We start from the raw sequence: 16,173 nt of genomic DNA, 5'->3' as shown, positions 1-16,173 counted from the left end.
GGGCATTCACTGTATGGAGTGAGCACATTATTTTTATTTTCATCCCATCTCTTTTTTTTGCCCATCTTGTGCCATTTAGAGTTTTACAGAAAGAGCAAATAGGTGAGTTTTTAGCAAAGATGTTGAAAGATGCTAACTTTATACAATTTCAGGCACCTTTTCTAGTCATTTAACATTCTTTTTTAGTTTAATCAGCATGATTTACAATAGATACAAAATGAAGATCTGAATTCAGCACTTTTTAACCAATTTTAAGTATTTTTCATTCTTATTCTAAAATAATAGAGCCAAAATAAAATGCGAACTGAAAATGAGCTGTTTCCTGGCTTTTGCTAGTTTTTGTAAAAAAATAAATATTAAAAATAAATAAAAGAGTCTCCATTCATCTTCTTTTTTTTTTTTTAACAGTGTCGTCAATATCATTGATTGGATGACAACTTTTCCCCATGTTGTCATCTTCAGCGGTATTAACGTGACCTTGGCGGAGGTCTCGTCCGAGCGAAGGAAAATCCAATAGTTGATCAACGGATGCTAATGGCCGTCTTAAAGTTGTCATGTCACGTGGAAGCCGATGCGAGATTCTGGTTCGAGTTTTAAAAATGTCCAACGCTGGGCCTCAAGATGGATGGAAAATGTGATCATAGCGTATAACATCGTGCCACACGCAAACCGGAAGTGGAAATGGTGCCTCGTGACAGGCCTCGCCGGTGCGCTTCATGAAGCAAACTCGTTAAACGCACTCGATTAAAAGCGGCGACGCGTCATGAATGCAAAACAACAAAATGACGCGCCGCGTCCGACAAGGGGGAGAAAAATGAAAGGGAAGAAAGCGCATTAAGCGGATGTCTCGTCTGTCCATCTTCAAGCTGAAGGGCGGACTCGCGTGAGCTAAAAATCGTGACGTGCTTAAGAACACTTTGACATTTGGAAGGATTTGAAGCGCTGCCGGGAGAGCTCGCACAACAAAATGTGACAAAATAATCCACAGTCCCCCCAGAAAAAAAAAGGTCACGCGTGGGCACGTGCATGGAATGTAAAATGGTGGCTTGGCATACACGTTTCATCGTATCGCAAAACATTTGTATCTCAAAACACATTTATCCTTCGAAAATGTTGCCCGTCATAAAACATAAATCGGGGAAACCGTTTCCCAGGTTTGCTCGTGTGACGATCATTTTGGTCGCCAGCAGAGGGCAACATTGCCCAATGTGGTAGACGAATTCATCTTTTTAAAATTCCTAATTCACAAAACAAATACAGTATTAATATTAATCTGAATACTGTTTCAGACAAGTGTTGGTACAGACAATTTGTTCTTGTAAATAAATAAAAAAGGAGCTTGCGCTTCCTTGACAGGAAAACGTTCTTCTTCTACTGTTACATTTTCTTCTTCTACGCCGCTAAACCACGGCAGCCAAAGCAGTGTCTTCCGGGTAGGGGCAAAACAAGCTCGAGGAAACAAATTAAGGTGGTATTTTGTTTTCTGACTTGTATTAAATAAACACACAATGGAAGGTCAGATAATGGCTAATTTTCCATTTTTCATTTTCCAATTTTAAACAAGAAACGGGAGACTGCTCGTTCCGTTCAATTGAGACAGAAACACTGCCCCCTCGTGGATGGAGAAGGAATTGGCCTTAAATTGTTTTTTGGGGGGGGACCGGACCTTAATTCATGATAAATTCATAAACAACATCAACAACCATGTGGAAATCGCGGATATATTTGTGTATCTTAAAAACACCTGAAAATCCCAAATATATTTGTGTGAATAACTTTGAGACAAATCTCTAGTTCTACTTCAAAAAAATAAATAAATAGCAAGCCCATTGCTGTTTTAATGAATAATGTTGTCACCCTCTTAAAATAATTGTCTAAGTCATTTTGTGCAAACATGTTTTTATGCATAAATCATCTCATAATGCAAATGGTAAAAAAAAAAGTTTCCTGAAAACAACTGAAAAAAATGACTTTGGCAATTATTTTAAGAAGGCGTCGATGTGATGGTCGTCAATGTTGTTATGTGACCGTAATGTATTTGTTGCAGGTGTAGTCGCCTTCCTCGCGCTGCCAGTCGGACTGGCGTCATCCGCACACGGGCTTCGCCTCGGCCGCGCCGCCCCTCAACAGGACCCTGTCACCATGGCAACCGCCACCCTCGGCACTCCCCGCCCGGACTGGCACCGGGAAGGCTCCAGCAGCGGCGAATGGCCGTCCAAAGGCGACGTCATCCTTCATTCCACCCCAGCCTACAACCTGCGCGGGCCCCTCAGGGAAGTCCCGGCCCGCCACGCCATCACCTTGAGGGAGGCGCCCACCGACATGAGCGAGCCCCCCACAGAGCAGCTGGCGCCGGCGGAGTCCGTCACCCCCGCGGCGCCCAACCAAACATCCGCCGTACCCGCTTCCCAAGAACCCAGCCTCCGTCCTACTGGCGGCGCAACCAATCACACCGTCGCCAACAACAGCACCGGGGCCGTAACGCTCCCGCCGCGCCGGCCCAACGCCACGGACAGCGACTCCTCCGGGGCGCGGCCGACGCGCACGTCCGCCGCCCCGGAGACGGCATGGACGGACGGCGGTGGCAGCTTCCTGAACAGGCAAGAACCGGCGACCACGCGGGACCCCTGGGGGGCCGACAACAGCTCGGGGCCCGGCCTGGACTCCTCGTCGTCGTCGCCGTCGTCGCGCGTGGCCGTCTGCCTGAGTCGCGTGGACATCGTGTGGATCGTGCTGGCCATCAGCGTGCCCGTTTCCACCTGCTGTAAGTCGCCACGTTTTTTTAAAAAGTATTGCTTTGGCGCCATTTGGTGACAAGGAAGTGAGTTGAGGAGTTTCATTTCGACATAAGCAGACATAGCTCGAGGATTTTTTTCTCTTTCGGGGTTGAGAAAATAATTGAGAAAAATATTTGTAATGATAAATGGAAATAAAAACATATGCACAGTATATCCCTAAATAAATAATTGTAAAAATATATAAAAAACGAGATTCCAAAAATAAATATAAAAATAAATGTAGAATAACAGCGGAGCCCAACCCAAGACACGCTTAGGACCGCCCCCTCATTTCAATAACATTTCGACCTGCAGCATGAAATAAATAAATGTGAGAGCACAGCGTTTTTATTTATTGATTGATATTTAATTATATTTATTTTTGTATTTATTTTGACATTTATTTTCATTTTTTGAATCTCGTTTTTTTATTTTCACTCTTATTTATTTAGGGATATAAATATATATTAATTTTTTAAAATTGCAATTTACATTTATTTTTTGTATTTAATTTTTGAATAATATTTTTTTAATCCGTTTTTATTTTGACTTTTATTTTCATTTTTTGAATCTCGTTTTTTTATTTTCACTCTTATTTATTTATTTAGGGATATAAATATATATTAATTTTTTTGAATTTAAATTTACATTTATTTTTTGTATTTAATTTTTGAATAATATTTTTTTAATCCGTTTTTATTTTGACTTTTATTTTCATTTTTTGAATCTCGTTTTTTTATTTTCACTCTTATTTATTTATTTAGGGATATAAATATATATTAATTTTTTTAAATTTCAATTTACATTTATTTTTTGTATTTAATTTTTGAATAATATTTTTTTAATCCGTTTTTATTTTGACATTTATTTTCATTTTTTGAATCTCGTTTTTTTATTTTCACTCTTATTTATTTATTTAGGGATATAAATATATATTAATTTTTTAAAATTGCAATTTACATTTATTTTTTGTATTTAATTTTTGAATAATATTTTTTTAATCCGTTTTTATTTTGACTTTTATTTTCATTTTTTGAATCTCGTTTTTTTATTTTCACTCTTATTTATTTATTTAGGGATATAAATATATATTAATTTTTTTAAATTTAAATTTACATTTATTTTTTGCATTTAATTTTTGAATAATATTTTTTTAATCCGTTTTTATTTTGACTTTTATTTTCATTTTTTGAATCTCGTTTTTTTATTTTCACTCTTATTTATTTATTTAGGGATATAAATATATATTAATTTTTTAAAATTTCAATTCACATTTATTTTTTGTATTTAATTTTTGAATAATATTTTTTTAATCCGTTTTTATTTTGACTTTTATTTTCATTTTTTGAATCTCGTTTTTTTATTTTCACTCTTATTTATTTATTTAGGGATATAAATATATATTAATTTTTTTAAATTTCAATTTACATTTATTTTTTGTATTTAATTTTTGAATAATATTTTTTTAATCCGTTTTTATTTTGACTTTTATTTTCATTTTTTGAATCTCGTTTTTTTATTTTCACTCTTATTTATTTATTTACGGATATAAATATATATTAATTTTTTAAAATTTCAATTCACATTTATTTTTTGTATTTAATTTTTGAATAATATTTTTTTAATCCGTTTTTATTTTGACTTTTATTTTCATTTTTTGAATCTCGTTTTTTTATTTTCACTCTTATTTATTTATTTAGGGATATAAATATATATTAATTTTTTAAAATTTAAATTTACATTTATTTTTTGTATTTAATTTTTGAATAATATTTTTTTAATACGTTTTTATTTTGACTTTTATTTTCATTTTTTGAATCTCGTTTTTTTATTTTCACTCTTATTTATTTATTTAGGGATATAAATATATATTAATTTTTTAAAATTGCAATTTACATTTATTTTTTGTATTTAATTTTTGAATAATATTTTTTTAATCCGTTTTTATTTTGACTTTTATTTTCATTTTTTGAATCTCGTTTTTTTATTTTCACTCTTATTTATTTATTTAGGGATATAAATATATATTAATTTTTTTAAATTTCAATTTACATTTATTTTTTGTATTTAATTTTTGAATAATATTTTTTTAATCCGTTTTTATTTTGACTTTTATTTTCATTTTTTGAATCTCGTTTTTTTATTTTCCCTCTTATTTATTTATTTAGGGATATAAATATATATTAATTTTTTTGAATTTAAATTTACATTTATTTTTTGTATTTAATTTTTGAATAATATTTTTTTAATCCGTTTTTATTTTGACTTTTATTTTCATTTTTTGAATCTCGTTTTTTTATTTTCACTCTTATTTATTTATTTAGGGATATAAATATATATTAATTTTTTAAAATTTCAATTCACATTTATTTTTTGTATTTAATTTTTGAATAATATTTTTTTAATCCGTTTTTATTTTGACTTTTATTTTCATTTTTTGAATCTCGTTTTTTTATTTTCACTCTTATTTATTTATTTAGGGATATAAATATATATAATTTTTTTTAAATTTCAATTTACATTTATTTTTTGTATTTAATTTTTGAATAATATTTTTTTAATCCGTTTTTATTTTGACTTTTATTTTCATTTTTTGAATCTCGTTTTTTTATTTTCACTCTTATTTATTTATTTAGGGATATAAATATATATTAATTTTTTAAAATTTCAATTTACATTTATTTTTTGTATTTAATTTTTGAATAATATTTTTTTAATCCGTTTTTATTTTGACTTTTATTTTCATTTTTTGAATCTCGTTTTTTTATTTTCACTCTTATTTATTTATTTAGGGATATAAATATATATTAATTTTTTAAAATTTCAATTCACATTTATTTTTTGTATTTAATTTTTGAATAATATTTTTTTAATCCGTTTTTATTTTGACTTTTATTTTCATTTTTTGAATCTCGTTTTTTTATTTTCACTCTTATTTATTTATTTAGGGATATAAATATATATTAATTTTTTAAAATTTCAATTTACATTTATTTTTTGTATTTAATTTTTGAATAATATTTTTTTAATCCGTTTTTATTTTGACTTATTTTCATTTTTTGAATCTCGTTTTTTTATTTTCACTCTTATTTATTTATTTAGGGATATAAATATATATAATTTTTTTAAATTTCAATTTACATTTATTTTTTGAATAATATTTTTTTAATCCGTTTTTATTTTGACTTTTATTTTCATTTTTTGAATCTCGTTTTTTTATTTTCACTCTTATTTATTTATTTAGGGATATAAATATATATAATTTTTTTAAATTTCAATTTACATTTATTTTTTGTATTTAATTTTTGAATAATATTTTTTTAATCCGTTTTTATTTTGACTTTTATTTTCATTTTTTGAATCTCGTTTTTTTATTTTCACTCTTATTTATTTATTTAGGGATATAAATATATATTAATTTTTTTAAATTTCAATTTACATTTATTTTTTGTATTTAATTTTTGAATAATATTTTTTTAATCCGTTTTTATTTTGACTTTTATTTTCATTTTTTGAATCTCGTTTTTTTATTTTCACTCTTATTTATTTATTTAGGGATATAAATATATATTAATTTTTTAAAATTTCAATTTACATTTATTTTTTGTATTTAATTTTTGAATAATATTTTTTTAATCCGTTTTTATTTTGACTTTTATTTTCATTTTTTGAATCTCGTTTTTTTATTTTCACTCTTATTTATTTAGGGATATAAATATATATTAATTTTTTAAATTTGCAATTTACATTTATTTTTTGTATTTAATTTTTGAATAATATTTTTTTAATCCGTTTTTATTTTGACTTTTATTTTCATTTTTTGAATCTCGTTTTTTTATTTTCACTCTTATTTATTTATTTAGGGATATAAATATATATTAATTTTTTTGAATTTAAATTTACATTTATTTTTTGTATTTAATTTTTGAATAATATTTTTTTAATCCGTTTTTATTTTGACATTTATTTTCATTTTTTGAATCTCGTTTTTTTATTTTCACTCTTATTTATTTATTTAGGGATATAAATATATATTAATTTTTTAAAATTGCAATTTACATTTATTTTTTGTATTTAATTTTTGAATAATATTTTTTTAATCCGTTTTTATTTTGACTTTTATTTTCATTTTTTGAATCTCGTTTTTTTATTTTCACTCTTATTTATTTATTTAGGGATATAAATATATAGTAATTTTTTTAAATTTAAATTTACATTTATTTTTTGCATTTAATTTTTGAATAATATTTTTTTAATCCGTTTTTATTTTGACTTTTATTTTCATTTTTTGAATCTCGTTTTTTTATTTTCACTCTTATTTATTTATTTAGGGATATAAATATATATTAATTTTTTTAAATTTCAATTTACATTTATTTTTTGTATTTAATTTTTGAATAATATTTTTTTAATCCGTTTTTATTTTGACTTTTATTTTCATTTTTTGAATCTCGTTTTTTTATTTTCACTCTTATTTATTTATTTAGGGATATAAATATATATTAATTTTTTTGAATTTAAATTTACATTTATTTTTTGTATTTAATTTTTGAATAATATTTTTTTAATCCGTTTTTATTTTGACTTTTATTTTCATTTTTTGAATCTCGTTTTTTTATTTTCACTCTTATTTATTTATTTAGGGATATAAATATATATTAATTTTTTAAAATTTCAATTCACATTTATTTTTTGTATTTAATTTTTGAATAATATTTTTTTAATCCGTTTTTATTTTGACTTTTATTTTCATTTTTTGAATCTCGTTTTTTTATTTTCACTCTTATTTATTTATTTAGGGATATAAATATATATAATTTTTTTTAAATTTCAATTTACATTTATTTTTTGTATTTAATTTTTGAATAATATTTTTTTAATCCGTTTTTATTTTGACTTTTATTTTCATTTTTTGAATCTCGTTTTTTTATTTTCACTCTTATTTATTTATTTAGGGATATAAATATATATTAATTTTTTAAAATTTCAATTTACATTTATTTTTTGTATTTAATTTTTGAATAATATTTTTTTAATCCGTTTTTATTTTGACTTTTATTTTCATTTTTTGAATCTCGTTTTTTTATTTTCACTCTTATTTATTTATTTAGGGATATAAATATATATTAATTTTTTAAAATTTCAATTCACATTTATTTTTTGTATTTAATTTTTGAATAATATTTTTTTAATCCGTTTTTATTTTGACTTTTATTTTCATTTTTTGAATCTCGTTTTTTTATTTTCACTCTTATTTATTTATTTAGGGATATAAATATATATTAATTTTTTAAAATTTCAATTTACATTTATTTTTTGTATTTAATTTTTGAATAATATTTTTTTAATCCGTTTTTATTTTGACTTATTTTCATTTTTTGAATCTCGTTTTTTTATTTTCACTCTTATTTATTTATTTAGGGATATAAATATATATAATTTTTTTAAATTTCAATTTACATTTATTTTTTGAATAATATTTTTTTAATCCGTTTTTATTTTGACTTTTATTTTCATTTTTTGAATCTCGTTTTTTTATTTTCACTCTTATTTATTTATTTAGGGATATAAATATATATAATTTTTTTAAATTTCAATTTACATTTATTTTTTGTATTTAATTTTTGAATAATATTTTTTTAATCCGTTTTTATTTTGACTTTTATTTTCATTTTTTGAATCTCGTTTTTTTATTTTCACTCTTATTTATTTATTTAGGGATATAAATATATATTAATTTTTTAAAATTTCAATTTACATTTATTTTTTGTATTTAATTTTTGAATAATATTTTTTTAATCCGTTTTTATTTTGACTTTTATTTTCATTTTTTGAATCTCGTTTTTTTATTTTCACTCTTATTTATTTATTTAGGGATATAAATATATATTAATTTTTTAAAATTTCAATTCACATTTATTTTTTGTATTTAATTTTTGAATAATATTTTTTTAATCCGTTTTTATTTTGACTTTTATTTTCATTTTTTGAATCTCGTTTTTTTATTTTCACTCTTATTTATTTATTTAGGGATATAAATATATATAATTTTTTTCAAATTTCAATTTACATTTATTTTTTGTATTTAATTTTTGAATAATATTTTTTTAATCCGTTTTTATTTTGACTTTTATTTTCATTTTTTGAATCTCGTTTTTTTATTTTCACTCTTATTTATTTATTTAGGGATATAAATATATATTAATTTTTTAAAATTTCAATTTACATTTATTTTTTGTATTTAATTTTTGAATAATATATTTTTAATCCGTTTTTATTTTGACTTTTATTTTCATTTTTTGAATCTCGTTTTTTTATTTTCACTCTTATTTATTTATTTAGGGATATAAATATATATTGATTTTTTAAAATTGCAATTTACATTTATTTTTTGTATTTAATTTTTGAATAATATTTTTTTAATCCGTTTTTATTTTGACTTTTATTTTCATTTTTTGAATGTCGTTTTTTTATTTTCACTCTTATTTATTTATTTATTTAGGGATATAAATATATATTAATTTTTTTAAATTTAAATTTACATTTATTTTTTGTATTTAATTTTTGAATAATATATTTTTAATCCGTTTTTATTTTGACTTTTATTTTCATTTTTTGAATCTCGTTTTTTTATTTTCACTCTTATTTATTTATTTAGGGATATAAATATATATAATTTTTTTAAATTTAAATTTACATTTATTTTTTGTATTTAATTTTTGAATAATATTTTTTTAATCCGTTTTTATTTTGACTTATTTTCATTTTTTGAATCTCGTTTTTTTATTTTCACTCTTATTTATTTATTTAGGGATATAAATATATATAATTTTTTTAAATTTCAATTTACATTTATTTTTTGAATAATATTTTTTTAATCCGTTTTTATTTTGACTTTTATTTTCATTTTTTGAATCTCGTTTTTTTATTTTCACTCTTATTTATTTATTTAGGGATATAAATATATATAATTTTTTTAAATTTCAATTTACATTTATTTTTTGTATTTAATTTTTGAATAATATTTTTTTAATCCGTTTTTATTTTGACTTTTATTTTCATTTTTTGAATCTCGTTTTTTTATTTTCACTCTTATTTATTTATTTAGGGATATAAATATATATTAATTTTTTTAAATTTCAATTTACATTTATTTTTTGTATTTAATTTTTGAATAATATTTTTTTAATCCGTTTTTATTTTGACTTTTATTTTCATTTTTTGAATCTCGTTTTTTTATTTTCACTCTTATTTATTTATTTAGGGATATAAATATATATTAATTTTTTAAAATTTCAATTTACATTTATTTTTTGTATTTAATTTTTGAATAATATTTTTTTAATCCGTTTTTATTTTGACTTTTATTTTCATTTTTTGAATCTCGTTTTTTTATTTTCACTCTTATTTATTTAGGGATATAAATATATATTAATTTTTTAAAATTGCAATTTACATTTATTTTTTGTATTTAATTTTTGAATAATATTTTTTTAATCCGTTTTTATTTTGACTTTTATTTTCATTTTTTGAATCTCGTTTTTTTATTTTCACTCTTATTTATTTATTTAGGGATATAAATATATATTAATTTTTTTGAATTTAAATTTACATTTATTTTTTGTATTTAATTTTTGAATAATATTTTTTTAATCCGTTTTTATTTTGACTTTTATTTTCATTTTTTGAATCTCGTTTTTTTATTTTCACTCTTATTTATTTATTTAGGGATATAAATATATATAAATTTTTTTAAATTTCAATTTACATTTATTTTTTGTATTTAATTTTTGAATAATATTTTTTTAATCCGTTTTTATTTTGACATTTATTTTCATTTTTTGAATCTCGTTTTTTTATTTTCACTCTTATTTATTTATTTAGGGATATAAATATATATTAATTTTTTAAAATTGCAATTTACATTTATTTTTTGTATTTAATTTTTGAATAATATTTTTTTAATCAGTTTTTATTTTGACTTTTATTTTCATTTTTTGAATCTCGTTTTTTTATTTTCACTCTTATTTATTTATTTAGGGATATAAATATATATTAATTTTTTTAAATTTAAATTTACATTTATTTTTTGCATTTAATTTTTGAATAATATTTTTTTAATCCGTTTTTATTTTGACTTTTATTTTCATTTTTTGAATCTCGTTTTTTTATTTTCACTCTTATTTATTTATTTAGGGATATAAATATATATTAATTTTTTAAAATTTAAATTTACATTTATTTTTTGTATTTAATTTTTGAATAATATTTTTTTAATACGTTTTTATTTTGACTTTTATTTTCATTTTTTGAATCTCGTTTTTTTATTTTCACTCTTATTTATTTATTTAGGGATATAAATATATATTAATTTTTTAAAATTGCAATTTACATTTATTTTTTGTATTTAATTTTTGAATAATATTTTTTTAATCCGTTTTTATTTTGACTTTTATTTTCATTTTTTGAATCTCGTTTTTTTATTTTCACTCTTATTTATTTATTTAGGGATATAAATATATATAATTTTTTTAAATTTCAATTTACATTTATTTTTTGAATAATATTTTTTTAATCCGTTTTTATTTTGACTTTTATTTTCATTTTTTGAATCTCGTTTTTTTATTTTCACTCTTATTTATTTATTTAGGGATATAAATATATATAATTTTTTTAAATTTCAATTTACATTTATTTTTTGTATTTAATTTTTGAATAATATTTTTTTAATCCGTTTTTATTTTGACTTTTATTTTCATTTTTTGAATCTCGTTTTTTTATTTTCACTCTTATTTATTTATTTAGGGATATAAATATATATTAATTTTTTAAAATTTCAATTTACATTTATTTTTTGTATTTAATTTTTGAATAATATTTTTTTAATCCGTTTTTATTTTGACTTTTATTTTCATTTTTTGAATCTCGTTTTTTTATTTTCACTCTTATTTATTTATTTAGGGATATAAATATATATTAATTTTTTAAAATTTCAATTCACATTTATTTTTTGTATTTAATTTTTGAATAATATTTTTTTAATCCGTTTTTATTTTGACTTTTATTTTCATTTTTTGAATCTCGTTTTTTTATTTTCACTCTTATTTATTTATTTAGGGATATAAATATATATAATTTTTTTTAAATTTCAATTTACATTTATTTTTTGTATTTAATTTTTGAATAATATTTTTTTAATCCGTTTTTATTTTGACTTTTATTTTCATTTTTTGAATCTCGTTTTTTTATTTTCACTCTTATTTATTTATTTAGGGATATAAATATATATTAATTTTTTAAAATTTCAATTCACATTTATTTTTTGTATTTAATTTTTGAATAATATTTTTTTAATCTGTTTTTATTTTGACTTTTATTTTCATTTTTTGAATCTCGTTTTTTTATTTTCACTCTTATTTATTTATTTAGGGATATAAATATATATTAATTTTTTTAAATTTCAATTCACATTTATTTTTTGTATTTAATTTTTGAATAATATTTTTTTAATCCGTTTTTATTTTGACTTTTATTTTCATTTTTTGAATCTCGTTTTTTTATTTTCACTCTTATTTATTTATTTAGGGATATAAATATATATTAATTTTTTAAAATTGCAATTTACATTTATTTTTTGTATTTAATTTTTGAATAATATTTTTTTAATCCGTTTTTATTTTGACTTTTATTTTCATTTTTTGAATCTCGTTTTTTTATTTTCACTCTTATTTATTTATTTAGGGATATAAATATATATTAATTTTTTAAAATTTCAATTTACATTTATTTTTTGTATTTTATTTTTGAATAATATTTTTTTAATCCGTTTTTATTTTGACTTTTATTTTCATTTTTTGAATCTCGTTTTTTTATTTTCACTCTTATTTATTTATTTAGGGATATAAATATATATTAATTTTTTAAAATTTCAATTTACATTTATTTTTTGTATTTTATTTTTGAATAATATTTTTTTAATCCGTTTTTATTTTGACTTTTATTTTCATTTTTTGAATCTCGTTTTTTTATTTTCACTCTTATTTATTTATTTAGGGATATAAATATATATTAATTTTTTAAAATTTCAATTTACATTTATTTTTTGTATTTAATTTTTGAATAATATTTTTTTAATCCGTTTTTATTTTGACTTTTATTTTCATTTTTTGAATCTCGTTTTTTTATTTTCACTCTTATTTATTTATTTAGGGATATAAATATATATAATTTTTTTAAATTTCAATTTACATTTATTTTTTGAATAATATTTTTTTAATCCGTTTTTATTTTTACTTTTATTTTCATTTTTTGAATCTCGTTTTTTTATTTTCACTCTTATTTATTTATTTAGGGATATAAATATATATTAATTTTTTAAAATTTCAATTTACATTTATTTTTTGTATTTAATTTTTGAATAATATTTTTTTAATACGTTTTTATTTTGACTTTTATTTTCATTTTTTGAATCTCGTTTTTTTATTTTCACTCTTATTTATTTATTTAGGGATATAAATATATATTAATTTTTTAAAATTTCAATTCACATTTATTTTTTGTATTTAATTTTTGAATAATATTTTTTTAATACGTTTTTATTTTGACTTTTATTTTCATTTTTTGAATCTCATTTTTTTATTTTCACTCTTATTTATTTATTTAGGGATATAAATATATATTAATTTTTTAAAATTGCAATTTACATTTATTTTTTGTATTTAATTTTTGAATAATATTTTTTTAATCCGTTTTTATTTTGACTTTTATTTTCATTTTTTGAATCTCGTTTTTTTATTTTCACTCTTATTTATTTATTTAGGGATATAAATATATATTAATTTTTTAAAATTTCAATTTACATTTATTTTTTGTATTTAATTTTTGAATAATATTTTTTTAATCCGTTTTTATTTTGACTTTTATTTTCATTTTTTGAATCTCGTTTTTTTATTTTCACTCTTATTTATTTATTTAGGGATATAAATATATATTAATTTTTTAAAATTTCAATTTACATTTATTTTTTGTATTTAATTTTTGAATAATATTTTTTTAATCCGTTTTTATTTTGACTTTTATTTTCATTTTTTGAATCTCGTTTTTTTATTTTCACTCTTATTTATTTATTTAGGGATATAAATATATATTAATTTTTTAAAATTTCAATTTATATTTATTTTTTGTATTTAATTTTTGAATAATATTTTTTTAATCCGTTTTTATTTTGACTTTTATTTTCATTTTTTGAATCTCGTTTTTTTATTTTCACTCTTATTTATTTATTTAGGGATATAAATATATATTAATTTTTTAAAATTTCAATTTACATTTATTTTTTGTATTTAATTTTTGAATAATATTTTTTTAATCCGTTTTTATTTTGACTTTTATTTTCATTTTTTGAATCTCGTGTTTTTATTTTCACTCTTATTTATTTATTTAGGGATATAAATATATATAATTTTTTTAAATTTCAATTTACATTTATTTTTTGTATTTAATTTTTGAATAATATTTTTTGAATCTCGTTTTTTTATTTTCACTCTTATTTATTTATTTAGGGATATAAATATATATTATTTTTTTAAAATTTCAATTTACATTTATTTTTTGTATTTAATTTTTGAATAATATTTTTTTAATCCGTTTTTATTTTGACTTTTATTTTCATTTTTTGAATCTCGTTTTTTTATTTTCACTCTTATTTATTTATTTAGGGATATAAATATATATTAATTTTTTAAAATTTCAATTTATATTTATTTTTTGTATTTAATTTTTGAATAATATTTTTTTAATCCGTTTTTATTTTGACTTTTATTTTCATTTTTTGAATCTCGTTTTTTTATTTTCACTCTTATTTATTTAGGGATATAAATATATATAATTTTTTTTTAATTTCAATTTACATTTATTTTTTGTATTTAATTTTTGAATAATATTTTTTTAATCCGTTTTTATTTTGACTTTTATTTTCATTTTTTGAATCTCGTTGTTTTATTTTCACTCTTATTTATTTATTTAGGGATATAAATATATATATATTTTTTTTAATTTCAATTTACATTTATTTTTTGTATTTTGAATAATATTTTTTTAATCCGTTTTTATTTTGACTTTTATTTTCATTTTTTGAATCTCGTTTTTTTATTTTCACTCTTATTTATTTATTTAGGGATATAAATATATATTATTTTTTTAAAATTGCAATTTACATTTATTTTTTGTATTTAATTTTTGAATAATATTTTTTTAATCCGTTTTTATTTTGACTTTTATTTTCATTTTTTGAATCTCGTTTTTTTATTTTCACTCTTATTTATTTATTTAGGGATATAAATATATATTAATTTTTTAAAATTGCAATTTACATTTATTTTTTGTATTTAATTTTTGAATAATATTTTTTTAATCCGTTTTTATTTTGACTTTTATTTTCATTTTTTGAATCTCGTTTTTTTATTTTCACTCTTATTTATTTATTTAGGGATATAAATATATATTAATTTTTTAAAATTTCAATTTACATTTATTTTTTGTATTTAATTTTTGAATAATATTTTTTTAATCCGTTTTTATTTTGACTTTTATTTTCATTTTTTGAATCTCGTTTTTTTATTTTCACTCTTATTTATTTATTTAGGGATATAAATATATATAATTTTTTTTAAATTTCAATTTACATTTATTTTTTGTATTTAATTTTTGAATAATATTTTTTTAATCCGTTTTTATTTTGACTTTTATTTTCATTTTTTGAATCTCGTTTTTTTATTTTCACTCTTATTTATTTATTTAGGGATATAAATATATATAATTTTTTTAAATTTCAATTTACATTTATTTTTTGTATTTATTTTTTGAATAATATTTTTTTAATACGTTTTTATTTTGACTTTTATTTGATCCACTTTTACGGGAGGAAGCCGATTAGCGTGAGAAAATGCCGCAAACCCCGACACGAGTACCCGAAACGGGATTCGAACCCAGAACCCCTCCCCCGCGAGCCTCCTTTGCTCGCATTGCCATGAACTCCTCATGACTGTGTTGCGGTGTTTTTTTTTTTTGCCAGCCGTGCTGCTGACGGTTTGCTGCATGAGACGCAGGAAGAAGTCGTCCAGCCAGGAGAACAACCTGAGCTACTGGAACAACGCCATCACCATGGACTACTTCAGCCGGCACGCCGTGGAGCTGCCCCGAGAGATCCACACGCTGGAGAGCGAGGTACGCACGCTCGCCAAACCAACATCAACGCGCCTCGGGGGTGCGAGCGAGCGAGCGAGCGAGCGAGCGAGCGCGTCATCGCGTCAATGTCGTCGCTTGCTAGCACGCTTTTTCCATTTGGAATATATTGACGTGGCCGATAACAAAAGAGAATTCAGCGACGCCGAAATGT

At 20.6% G+C, this 16,173-nt stretch overlaps 1 protein-coding gene across 2 annotated transcripts in view; it reads left to right on the top strand.

Moving 5' to 3' along the window:
* The window catches only part of tmem108 (transmembrane protein 108), a 32,998-nt gene that overhangs the window by 15,136 nt on the left and 1,689 nt on the right, over positions 1-16,173 (top strand). For both annotated transcript variants that reach the window (XM_086066432.1, XM_086066431.1), the window contains exons 3-4: positions 2,048-2,764; positions 15,850-16,001. In XM_086066432.1, coding sequence (XP_085922558.1) covers positions 2,048-2,764; positions 15,850-16,001 — 869 coding nt within the window. The remainder of the gene's footprint in view (positions 1-2,047; positions 2,765-15,849; positions 16,002-16,173) is intronic.

Source organism: Leptonotus elevatus, chromosome 21 (assembly GCF_054856555.1).
Source record: "Leptonotus elevatus isolate MCC_2025b chromosome 21, RoL_Lele_1.0, whole genome shotgun sequence".
Lineage (NCBI taxonomy): Eukaryota > Metazoa > Chordata > Actinopteri > Syngnathiformes > Syngnathidae > Leptonotus > Leptonotus elevatus.
This window is presented reverse-complemented; position numbering and strand designations above follow the sequence as displayed.